Source organism: Leishmania donovani, chromosome 14, assembly GCF_000227135.1.
Source record: "Leishmania donovani BPK282A1 complete genome, chromosome 14".
Lineage (NCBI taxonomy): Eukaryota > Euglenozoa > Kinetoplastea > Trypanosomatida > Trypanosomatidae > Leishmania > Leishmania donovani.
The window spans coordinates 596,595-609,093 of NC_018241.1; the positions used below are offsets into that span (position 1 = coordinate 596,595).

At 61.4% G+C, this 12,499-nt stretch overlaps 2 protein-coding genes across 2 annotated transcripts; both read left to right on the forward strand.

Moving 5' to 3' along the window:
- Window positions 1-2,833: 2,833 nt before the first annotated feature.
- Window positions 2,834-6,916, forward strand: LDBPK_141500 (phosphoglycan beta 1,3 galactosyltransferase, putative; the record flags this gene model as incomplete). The annotated part of the gene is made up of 1 exon (XM_003859468.1): window positions 2,834-6,916. One exon carries the CDS (start codon window positions 2,834-2,836, stop codon window positions 6,914-6,916), a length of 4,083 nt encoding a protein of 1,360 aa, XP_003859516.1.
- Window positions 6,917-10,063: 3,147 nt separating this feature from the next.
- LDBPK_141510 (protein kinase, putative) lies at window positions 10,064-11,752 on the forward strand (the record flags this gene model as incomplete). Its single annotated transcript, XM_003859469.1, has 1 exon — window positions 10,064-11,752. The coding sequence occupies one exon, from the start codon at window positions 10,064-10,066 to the stop codon at window positions 11,750-11,752; it is 1,689 nt and encodes a 562-aa protein (XP_003859517.1).
- Between the last annotated feature and the right edge of the window lie 747 nt (window positions 11,753-12,499).

A 12,499-nucleotide genomic window follows, 5' to 3' on the forward strand; every position in this document is an offset into this window, starting at 1 on the left:
CGCTGCTTCGCACCACGCGATGGGGGCCTGTGACGGTGCGGGGGGAGGGGGAGGGAGGCCAAGTAGAGTCTGAGCGCGCGCTGCATGACCGAGAGCGGACACATGCGGAGACGGAACAAGGCGGCAATCCTCTTCGAGCGTGATTCTGGGCCTGAACTTCGCTCTTCGCAGCGGCATGGCGACGGGCCGACCAGCACCGTCTGGCGCCGTTCGGCCCGGTTCCTTGATGAATGCTTAAAAGAAGTCCGCGTGCTGCACGAGAGGCGCTTCACCCTGCACGCCGGCAAGGCACTGGCTGTCGCTCCGGACTTCAGCACTTTGGTGTGGCAAACGAAAAGAAGTCCGGCGACGGCGACCCAGTGCGCATGCAAGAGGGCATACGCAGAGGTGTACGCTCTCCCCGCATTTTTCAAGGGCGAGGCTGAAGCGGCGACGGTCTGGCTTTGCTTCAATGATCAGGATATGATGAATCTGTGTCTCGGGCAGTGGACCCTGAGAGGGAACTCTCCCGCGCCCTTTTTCCTGCCCACGCCCTGCTCCTCCGCAAATCCACCAAGTGCGTGCGCACAAGTCTCTGTACAAGAATTCGGATTCGCACAAGCCTATCCTTTTCACATACCGCTGATCACATCCCATAACGATCCCTCTCTCACGCTAGAGGAGCTGTGCCAAACAGGAAAATTCGGTATGTTGTCGTGGTGTTGATGGCTCAGAGGAGCCCCCGCCTCCGCTGCGTTGCGGTGGACTGGTCCCCCAAAACCAGCTTCGCATAGGCTCCTCGTATAATGCCAAGCCTCGCTCGGCGTCGCGCCTGCGGAAGTTACCAAGGATTACACCAACTATGAATTGTGTCTCTTCGGCGTCGACGATTCATGAAAAGGCGGACGCCTTAAGCACGTGGGGATTCCGATTGCAGATGGATCGACCGTTCATGCTGCTGAGGAAGAGGGGGTGCAGGTGTTGGAGGCGTAAGTCCGTCGCCTCGAGAGCCCCGCTCAGAGCAGCTGCCTCGACGCAACTGTCAGCCGATTCATGGACAGGCGCCTGCGCCCGCTGCCGGGAGACGAGGCGGATGCGGGCATGGGGCGAGCGACGGCGGGTCTGGGAAGACATGGATGCTGCCGTCTCTGAGGAGCTCCATCGCGAGCCGACACACCCACGGAGGAGGATCCGCGGCCGCTCTTCCGTCTCCCCTCCTCCGTGTTCGACCTGTGGAATGCACGCAAGGCTTCGCTGCAGGGCAGACACAGCGTGCGCCGGCTCATTCTGGTAGCGGCATCGACGGCCGAGCGGATGGATGCAGCGCAGGCGGCGGCGCAAGCAACCACGGCGCCTTCGGCTTCGAACGACCCTCAGCTCCAATCCGTCGACACCGTGCGCCCTGGTGCCGTCGGGATGCCAGCGCCGCCCAGCGATCCCTGGCCCGGAGAGCCCACTTTGGGCCTCGCAGGGAGGGACTGCCGCCCCCAGGCGCCATTTGCTGCAGCGCGACGTGGCGTGGGCCTCTGCTGAAGGCGCACCTTGCCCAAATCGTCAGAACCAACCCGTGTTGCCCAGGCTGTTGCATGATGCAGACCGTCGTTATCGCCGTCTTCTCGGCGATCTACGGCGTCGCATTCAACGGGCGTGACATGACGCCACCAAAGAACCGCGACGTTGCACTGGCCTTGAAGAGGGCCTCCGACTGCCTCCTCACTCAGACGCGGCTCCCCAGCGGGCTCACTCTCTGCAGCGCAATCTCCCGGTACGAGCGGGCGATGGACCCCATGTCCCTGATGTGTTCAACCGCGAGCAGGAGCATGAGACAGGAGGGGGCACGGTAAGAAGAGAGCACGCACCCGCAGAGCAGCAGGAAGACGGGGTGCCGCTACGGGCACACGATGGGGGCACAGCCCCGCCGACCGTGTAGGTGCACCGCACATGGGAGGCTCCTTTTCTTTCTTGTCTACTGGAGCTGCTGCTCACTTTCATGTTGATGGCGCCTCTGCCATCGCTGCTCTCCACAAGGGCTGCTCATATAGTCATGCCACCAGCGCAGCACTCCAAAACACCATCGACTCAGTTGCCATGCGTGATTCACGGCCCGTTACACACAATGCGAGTGCTAACTCGGCCGACGTGCCGAGCGATGGTCCTGCATACCAAACACAAAGGAGTGCAACTGGTGGCACGGGGAGGTGATACAGGAAGCTCGAAGGACGGCTGACTCCGCGCTCTCGTCCGTTGACAAGGGCACAGACATATACGCGTACCGATGCGCTTGTATGAAGAGACGCGCTCTAGTCTTGCGGGTGTGGCTGCCGGTGTGTAAGCAGTCCGATTGCATCACACACCACCCCAGAAGACGGATCGATCGAGTTGAATGCGGCGACTCCCTCAAGGGCCTCGGTGCAACTTCTCTGCAACGCCTCCTCTCCCTTTCCCCTATCGCCTTCCTTTCTCTTTCTCTCACGCTGGCGAAGGCACGGAAGTGCTCGCACACAGGCACGTCGCCGCCGGAGCCGCTTCCTCTCTCTGTTTGCTGGTCTTACTCATGCACTCACACCGCAGCGGGTCTGCCACGGCTTCTTCACTGTTTTCTTCCGTGTCTTTGATAGCCTTGCTCCGTTTCCTTGCCTCTTTGCTGCTGCATTGGAGTTTGGCTTCACTTGCGCTGCCGTTCACCAGTCGGCGTGTTCTGCTGAGCGTGCTGCCCTCCATTTCGTCCTCCTGCTTGCAACGGTCTCTGGACGAGCTGCAGAGGTGGGTGAGGGTTGGCCTTCCGACGGCGGCTGCCACGGAGATTGTGGTCCAGGCTGAGGTGGCGCTGTGTAGGGGGGTGATCGACGCGTCGATGGCAGACGGCCTGCCCTCTGCGTGCCCATGCACTGCGAAGCGACGGACCGCAAGCAGCAGCGCTGTTTCTACTTCCTCAGTGGAGAGTCGCCACGGCGTTCGCAGCGACGCTGGCACGTCTTCGCCGGAGTCGGCATGGGGCACTCGGAGAGACGGGGTGCTCGCGCACGAGCCGCCGACGGTGGTGACATGGCGCTGTAGTGACCCGGATCCGCTCAATCGTGCCGCTGCTCCGGTCTTCGGCACCTCGGAGAATAGGATCTTTAGCGCTTATGAAGGCCGCTGGCAGGAGGCAGAGGCTCTACCTGCATCTTTGCCAGTGCTGGAGGGTGCCGCGACCGTTGCTGGTGCTGCCAGAGAGCAGTCTCCCACAACGCCAGCAGCGTCCTCCGCCCAAGGGCCTTCTCCGTTTTCTCTCACGGTCTGTGGGCCGACAGCTGTGACAGCAGCTTCACTGACGGTAACGGCAGTGAGCCGAGTGCCAAAGCAAGTACAAGAGGTCGCCGCAGTTTCCGAGGACGAGCCAACGCTCAGTGCGAGCGGATCGTTAAAGCCAAGCCGCTCTTACAGCAGAGGCAGGGGCAGCGCCACGCAGCTTTATCAATGTGAAGCAGTCGGAAGCTCCCAAGGCGTCCACAGCCCATCTGCCGGTGGTGATGCAGCCGTTCTTGCCACGCCCCACGGACAGGGCCGTGCCACTGCTCAGCCGCCGCTGACAATGTCACCGCCTGCGCTGGCGTTCCGCGCGAACGCAGAGCACATGAACACGGTGGGGTTTCCAACTCCGTCGCCGGTGGCGCGCAAGGCAGTGGCTGCCACCGCAGCCAAGTTGTCTTATGCCGCTCGCTCCTCGGCGTCCCTGTCGTATAATCTCTCTCGCCTTCTTCGCCTGTGCTTCCTGCGACGATGGTGCTGGCGGGCGTGGCGCGTGAGCGACAGCGGACTGCTCGACAATCATTTGCGACGTACCAGCGGCAGCGGTCGCGGCGGTGGCATGACGGACAATTACTTTGACGGTGACACCGATGGCGACGGCAGCTCACATCGGCCACGCTCTACTAAGGCAGAGCCCCGCTACAGTGTTGGCCGTCTCGGTGACTGTGACGATGACGACTACTACAAGGGCAGATCAGTCAGTGCTCTTTCACGGTTGTTGATGACTCTGTGGGGTCGCTCATGTAGCGCACCAACGCAGGAGGGAGGCGGCGGTCGTGCCCCCACCACCACTGCTGCTGCCACTCGCCGCCGGCGTCGCGGCATGGTGACGGCAAGAACGCTTCTCAGTGACGGCGCTCGCATTTGCATTACTTTTTTTCTTTGCTGTTGCTGCTGCCCGTTTACGAAGAAGCTGCTCGGCGAGACTACGCGGCGCCGCAACACCGTTATTGTGGCCACCGAGAACACCACCGAAAATGCGATGTTTGTCCTCCGCCGCGCGTGGGAACGACACCGCGGCCTTCTCGTTACCTTCGCCATCGCATGTGCTTTTTTCCTGTGGTGGGTTGGTTTACCGCTCGCCCAGGCTGCCGTTGTGTGTCTGTTGGAGAGTGAAGAGTTGTTTATCGCGCGGATGCAGTATGTTGGGCTGCCAGTCGCGCTTCATCCACCGACGCACACAATGGCGGTGCTGCTGCAGCAACCAACCGTGCCACCAACATTGGTGTCGCTGCGCCGGGTCTCAGTGCTGCCTCGCAACGGTGGCAGTGGGGGGGCTGCTGAAGCGGGCCCCGCTGAGGTTGAGGGCATGTCTAAGTCCGTGCTGCGGCAACTCTTTGACCGCTACCGCACGCGCAGTGCCGCATTAGCCATGGAGGGGCTGCGCTTGTCATACGCGCAACGACATCCGCGCCTCTTCTTCTTCCTTTCCTCTCGCACTCTGACGGCGTCCCAAGTGCCGTCGTGGACGTTGCACGTGGTGGAGGATGGCTGCACCGAGTGTCTGCAAGGTCAAGGGTATGCGGAGGCGGTGAAAGGGATGGCCGTTGAACTCGACCAAACCTCACCACGCACCGCAGGAGACGATAATGTCTCGCGCGCGGCACCGTCGCAGGTCCAGGGAGCGGTGTTTGCCACGTCGAATGCGCCACTGGGCCGCATCGGGCCGATGCTGTTGGCGATGGCGAGCGTGACGGACGACGTGGAGGTGGCTGCGGAGCTGCGCAAGTGGCGCTGGCTCGCGCCGGTGAGGGCCAGCGAGGCTGGCAAGGACTCGCCTCGTGCGCCACGCGGCTCATCCAAGTGCGCGTCCTCCACGCCGTATCTGGCGGTGCTCGGCATCCCCTCCACCGATCAACCAGCGCGCGTTGCCTTGCGTGAGGCGCAGCGTCAGACTTGGTTCAAGTACCATGAGGTCGCACGCACCGAGACTGGTTTTGACGGGGCGCTGCTGCCATTGTACATCTTCGGGGCTGTAGAGTGGCCTGCTCTGACTCGGCAGCCTACGGGTGCTCCGGTGGCGCCGAGCTCCCGCGACGACGGCGAGAGGTCCGTCCGCGGAGGAGGCAAGGCCGCTGGAAAGCCTGCGCACCTTGATGCCGCTTATGTGAGTATCGACAGCCAGCGCCTCAGCGCCAACCCCTCACTACTCCTGCCACACATCCACGACCTCGCCGCCGCGGTGGAGCTTCGGACGGCAACCCTCGCTGCAGCAGCCGGAGCTACCATCACCGCCGACCAAGACGCTCCGCTGCTGGAGATGCCTACCGTCACGCAGCGAAGGCGCCGAATGACACTGCGGCCTTCTTGGCGGAATGAGCGCTCCACTGACTCGCCCTGCGACGCCATCGTGGACCAAACCGTAAGGATGACGGTAGCGTCGGCGACTCCGCCGTCGCTACCGCTTCTGCAGGTGGCGCAGCGCCTTTCCTTACCTGTCGCGCCTCTTGTCACGGCCCCCGCGCGCCTTGTCTGCTACGCATCGTCGGCCCTCTGGCAGGAGGCGCTGGAGCGTCGGGATAGCCTCTGGATCGACATGCTGACGGATCGGCGTCCTGCCACCGGCAAGACCGTCGGCGGGGAGGGCAAGTGGGGGCTGAGAGTGGAGGTGGGCATGAGCCAAAAGCTGATCCTGTGGCTAATGTACGCCTACTGTACGTTCCCGGAAGTGCCGTTTATTATGAAGGGCGACGATGATACGTATATTAAGGTGCCGCAGTACCTGAGCGACATCCGCTACCTGTGGCGTGGCCGCAAGACACGCGTGCCACCGCCGCACGACGTTGATACGGAGCACGGCACCGTCGAGAACGCACAGCTCACCAAGTCTACAGAGGAGTGTGTGTACTGGGGCAGCATGCGGCGCTGGAACGGCGAGGTGTACTTCAGTGCCGGCATGCTCTTGCTGCTCCACCGTCGCCTTGTCCAGACCGTCGTGGAGGTACGCACGGAGTTCAACAACGATGTGCTGTACCTCGCCGCGGCTGACTACAGCGCCGCGTACGCCCATTCCTACTACGCGAGCATGATGGACCACGAGGACGTGATGCTGGGCAAGTTGCTGATGGAGCGACGCTTCCGAGCTGATCGGCTGTGCCCGTTTCGGCGCCACTGGTACGTTTGGGAGGACCTGCAGCGCTTTCACGATCTGCACCGTGGCCGCGTGCGCAACGTGACGTGGGCGTCTGTCGCTCTGCACCGGTGCCGCCCTGCGGATGCGTATTACCTGCACTACTTCTTTGCCCAGGAGTACCGCTACAGCGGCAGCAGGGGAGCGGCTGAAAGATCTGCCGAGGGAGGCCAGGAAGGCGATGCAATACTATGCAACGCGCGTGCGGAGCGCGCGGCACGTCAGGCTGCGCAGAGTTGGGTGGCCGACCGCTTGCGATCGGTGTTGCAGGCAGGCGGCAACGTTGCGGAGGGTGCCGCACGCAAGCTTGATGCTGCGGCTCTTACAGCAGCGGAGGAGGAGGCTGGATGGTCCAGTCTTCCCGACGTTCTCTGGGCGGTGCAGAGGGACCGCAGTGTGCACACGCCGCCTTACCTCTCCGACCGTGACGGGGTGGCCATCGACGATGTCGAGTACGTGCCGTTCAGCGACGGCGTTCTCGTGTTGAATGGGCTGAAGGCACGCATTCTTTCATGACTACGCAGCCAGGAGAGAGAGGGTGTGCCGCGACCGCGCGAGGATGCCCGGCGAACACTCCCCTCCCCAGGTGCATTGCGCCGATTCGCATGCGCTGCTCTCGCCATCACGTATCGCCAGCTGCCATTACGACAGATAAATTTGTATTCGCGTATGTTTGTGCGCCCATGCGTGCGCGTGCAGACACGCCATTTTGTGTCAGCATCTCTTTCCATGTTGAGGCCCAGACAAAGAAGAAGAGGACACACGCGAATGTCATCGCATACGTCTTCCCCTCCCCTTTTTGCCCCGCGTTCTCTTCGGCCTGCAGCGATCTGTGTAGATAACCACCCTTCCCTTCTCTCATCCGAAGTCTGCCCTTGATTCCCCTGTCCATCGCTCCGCCAGCGACCATGCAGAGGCACGGACGCTCGCGTACGGCCACGCGCGCACCGGTCACCGGCGGAGCCACTCGCAGTGGGGCAAAAGGGAGCGTAGAAGTGCGGATGGTGACGGGGCGCGGCCGCGACACCATCGCTCTCGCCCCTCCCACCCTCACCTTTCTGTCTCCCTCACGTGCATAGGTTAGTCCCATATCTTGTCGCCCGCGTTACCTTGTCCATCTCGTCTTTGTCTGTGTGTCGTTTTCTTTTGGTTGTTCTTGCATGCTGCGCCCCTCCGCTCTTCCCACAATTCCTTCACTCCCTCCCTCCACTGAGCGCACGCATACGCATCCGCTGCCGTTCCCTCCCCCCTATCCCTCGTGTCCTTCGCGCCAAAGATGAAGAGGCGTCTGCACCGCCGTAGATGCCGCGACGGAGCCTGATGGGTGGCCACGCATGGCTCTTTTTCTTTCCCGCTTCGCCTTCTCGCTAGGGAGGCGACGTTTGCGTGCGTTGGTGGGAGTGCCTCTGTGCGCGTGCGCGCATTTCGGTGTGAAGGCGGAGCGAGCAAAAGGGACAGTGAAAGGGGGCTCGAATGGGATGATTATTGCTGCTGCTGCTGACCACCGTCACCTTACCTCTGATGCAGCTGTGCTCAGCGCCATCATGGGGGGTGCGGGCAGATGCGGAGTACGTGGCTACGCTACCACGCTAAAATGCCGTACGTTTGGTAGCAGTCTCATGGGCAGCCGACGCGCAACGGTCTTTTTCTCTCCGTCGAACTCGACAATGCAAGAGGTTGACCACGCAACATCTGCTATCCTGGACACTGCGCGCGATGGAGGACAAGTGCGGGGAGCGCCTTGACAGCGCAACCTACAAGGGCGCACTGGTGCGCCACGGGGCGGTTGGTGTCGAAGAACTCGTGGGTACGCTCGCTACGACGTGTACGCCGCTTGCACTGATCGACCCCATGCTGATTGCAATGACGAGTGTGACGTACAACGTGTATGCCACCGCCGAGCTGCGGCTGTGGCCGTGTGTGAGCCACTCGTTCGCATCGCGTCGCCGCTTGTGCAGCTTTTCATCAGCTGCACCGTCCTCGCACCCCGTAGTGACAGGGTATTGCGCCAGCGGATCGACCAGTGTGGGCAGTGATGTGCGAGGTACCGCGTTCGACGTGGCTGAGCTACCTGGAAGTGATGCGCAGCGAGAGCAACTTCAACGACCCTCTACTTAATCTTCACGTTGTTGCGGCTGCAAGGCGCAACGACGGTTGAGCAGGCGGAAGGGGAGTAACGATGGCGGCGCTAGTGTCGGCGGTCGCCGAGCTGCAAGCCGCGACTAGGCAGCGGTGAGCAGAAACGTTGTCCTCGCTGCATTTCTTGTTCTTTTGCTCTTCACGTATCGCCACCCCTCAGGACAAGGGATGCCTCCGCGTGGTATCACAGGGACACACCAGTGCCACCACTCCGTGACGGGAGGCCACGCAGCACCCTCCCACTCTTCCTGCGAATGCCAAAGCACTTCTGGTGGTGACAGGGCCAGGCGCCTACGGCGTGGCGAGGCTAGAGCCGGTTTATCGTTGCTGATGTCGGCGGCGAGGTCCTGGCTGGCGCCACGTCGGGGCGACCTGCGACAGTGAGCACGTCTACATTATGCATATCGTGGACGAGGCGCCAACGTGAGGCACCGATGACGGAAGCATAAGGAGAGCACCCCGAATTCGCGCCATCGAGTCCTCCAGACCTCCACGTGGAGAGTCACCACACCACATTGTGGAATGCCGCGGTGTAAAGCGATTGAAAGAGAAACACGCCACACTGGCATGGTGTCCGGGGCCTCAGAGGGTCCTGGCCCCAAGCCGGCCAACCTCCCCCCATGAGCTCATCCGGCATTCAGCCGGACCAGACCCTGTTATCAGCACCACAGAGACGCCATCGCCTCCTGCCCTCGAGCAGGACCGCGAAGGCCGCTCCTTCGGATTACGGCATGTAGTCCACACGAGTGGTCTGTCTGGCGCCGATTGGGCAGCACGTATGCAAAGGAAGGATGAGAAAGAACAGGATGAGCCCATCAGACGCATGGCCCTGATTCGACAGCAGGCCAGCTCGTCGTAGGCGTCCAGCATGTAGGTGTGCTGCGGCGGAGGTGAGAGAGCTGCGATTGTGTATGCGCATGGGTGCGGACTTGTAGTAGAATGGTACGCTGAAAGAAAAGGTACTGCACCGCGGGAAGCGGCGCTTTTCATCCACTCTCCTCCCCAGACTAATACCCACTACTATCCACCGGTGTGCTCGAGGCGCTGCTGATCCCAACGTCAAAAGAGCAGCTTGGCGCGGTGGCGCGACGAGGCGAAAGCTTGCATGTATCTCGATGCGTCCGACTTCTCTCCATTTGCCTTCACACACGGCTGAACGGCCACGGCCGTACTTTTGCATATCCGCTCGGGCCTGTGCATCCCTCAGATCTTTTCCGGGCAACGTACGCGCCAATCGATTTTTTGTGGCGATCGCGTTACTCACGGCGTGCACACCCTCGCCCAGCGTCGGGAGCGGTGCCCGCGTGTGCGGGTGCATTTCTCCTTGAATGCGTGTAGGTGCAGAAGGAACCGCGAATACTCCTGGCGCCGGCCGCTGACACCCTATCGTTTGAGCTGAATCGTCTTTGTGCTCCAGCGTTTAACGACGGGGTACGCACAGCAGGCCCCTCCCCCTCACCCCACCTTCTATTGGGGTCACACACGGATCTGCACAAACACATATCACTCCCTTACGCCGCCATCATGGAGAAGTATACGAAAGTGAAGAATATTGGCAAGGGCAACATGGGCACCTGCACCCTTGCCCGCAACAACGAGGACGGCAAGTACTACGTCATCAAGCAGGTTGATCTCACGCGGATGAGCAAGAAGGACCGGCAGCAGAGCCTGAACGAGGCGCGAGTGCTGAGTTCACTGCGACACCCGAACATCATCAACTATGTTGACAGCTTTCTAGCCCGCAAGTCGGACAACCTGTGCATTGTGATGGAGTACGCCGAAAGCGGCGACGTCTGCACGCGCCTAAAGAAGAATTACGGTGTAAACGTGCCGGAGCGGCAAGTGTTGGACTGGCTCATACAGCTGGTGCTGAGTCTCGACTACGTACATCAGCGCAAGATCCTTCACCGCGATGTCAAGACGCAGAACATCTTCCTCACACACGAAAACCTCATCAAACTAGGCGACTTTGGCATTGCTCGCACGCTGGCAAACACGTACGACCAGGCCCAGACGTTTGTCGGCACACCTTACTACCTGTCCCCCGAGCTGATTTTGGAGCAGCCCTACGACCACCGTAGCGATGTGTGGGCACTCGGCGTAGTCCTGTACGAGATGCTCACGCTCAAGCACCCTTTCAATGCAAAGGACATGAAAGGACTGCTGCAGCGCATCCTCGCTGTGCATTATGATCCTCTACCAACCGTGTACAGCGCCGAGTTGCGGGACATAGTGGCGCGGATGCTGGTGCGGGACCCAGCTGGACGGATCAAGCTGGACGACATCTTGCAGATACCGATAGTTCGTGAGCGCATTCGGCAGTGGCTCAAAGAGCCCGACGTAGTACCGCAGCACTACGTACGCTCCCTCTGCAAGCACCACCTGCTGCCGGATTTCCAGGATGAGGCAACTGCTGTGCCCTCCACCAGGTCCGCCGCAAGGGCTGCCGCGGCCATGGCGCACGAAGAGTGGCGCACCACCTCTGAGGCCACCCCAGCCCAGACGGATGGGGACGTCTTCGCCCGCAACGATACTGGCACGCGTCCGCACGCGACGCCAGGTGGGCCCTTCTCCATCCCCTCCACAGCTGCGCGTGCAGCGGCGTCAGCGTGTACCTCAAGTGCAGACAATGGATCTTCGGACGGGGTGCGACCATCCATGCCGGCTCTGAAGCCGTATAGTAACCTGCCGCAGCTGGGAGTGGCGCCACCGCAGCTGGGAGTGGCGCCACCGCAGCTGTACGCGCCCCAACTGCCACAAATATATCCACGGGTGCAGAGCAACAACAGAGCTCCTAGCCCCTCGCGACTATTCAGATCACCTTTTAGCACTCCCAGTCTCGCACGATCGGCGGCGCTGCCGATCTCTCGGCAGCAAGGCGATCTCGTGGGCCAATCTTCTCCAGCGCCGCTGCCGTTTCAGCGACCTTCTGCTCGCGCCAAGGCTCCCAGTAGGCCCTACGCACGCCCCTACGTGGCGCAGCCCCACCTGTCCCCATCGCCCGCCTACCTTGTCGCGGCCAACCCACGCAAGAATCCGAGCGACATGCGGCGTCAGCAAGGCAGCAGGCCCTCAGGCCCCTACCTGAACCCTCTGTTTTCTGCGCCTCGCCAGATGGCGCCCGGGTGCAGGCCACTAGCTCCTCCCCTCCCACCGCCGCCCGACATCAAGGCAATGCTGCAGCGCGCCGCCGCCGAGCGTGCACGACGCTGACAACAATTCGCGCAGCAGACGGGGAGGTCCCCCACGCAGACAAGCAAACCAAAAGGCACGCCAAACAAAGGGCGTAGGTGCGTCATGTGTCCTAATATTCTGCAAATCGCTCTGCTAAAGCTGCTCCCCTCCATCATCGCACCACCTTTAGGGTGGGTGTCGCACGTTTGCTTGTGTGCGTCACCGTCAGGCTCTCACCCGTTCCCCTCCGGAACACCACCCGTTGAGATGGCTTCTCTTCTCTCGCGCTCCCCCTTCCTCATTATGTGATTCTTCCATTGCACCTTTTTTTATTATTGTTTCCCCCCTCCCCTCCTCCTCCCGCTCGCTGTGTGTGCGTGTGTGTGTGTGTCAGTGGTGGCTACCCGTGCTTCATTGTCGGCTTTGTTGTTGTTGCTTCCTCTACTTTTCATTTCCACGATGCATATAGGTCCATGTCCGGTGGCACCGCGCCGCTTCGATCGTCCTCCTCCCCATTCCTTTTTTTTGAATAGCTGTGTGCCCTCTGTTTTCCAATCCTATCTATTCACGACCGCCTCACCCTCTGCTCATTGTTCCTCTCACACGTCTGTTTCTCTCTCTGTGTGCGCTTGCCTGCGTCTGCGTGTATATGCGTGCTCTTCGTTGTGGAACTATCGGCACCTTCGTTTATGACTTCTCTATCATAGCTTCGGGCTTCGCCTCCTTCCGCCAACACACTGGCACAGACGCACCCACACCTAACTACCCCCCCCCCCCCCCCCCCCC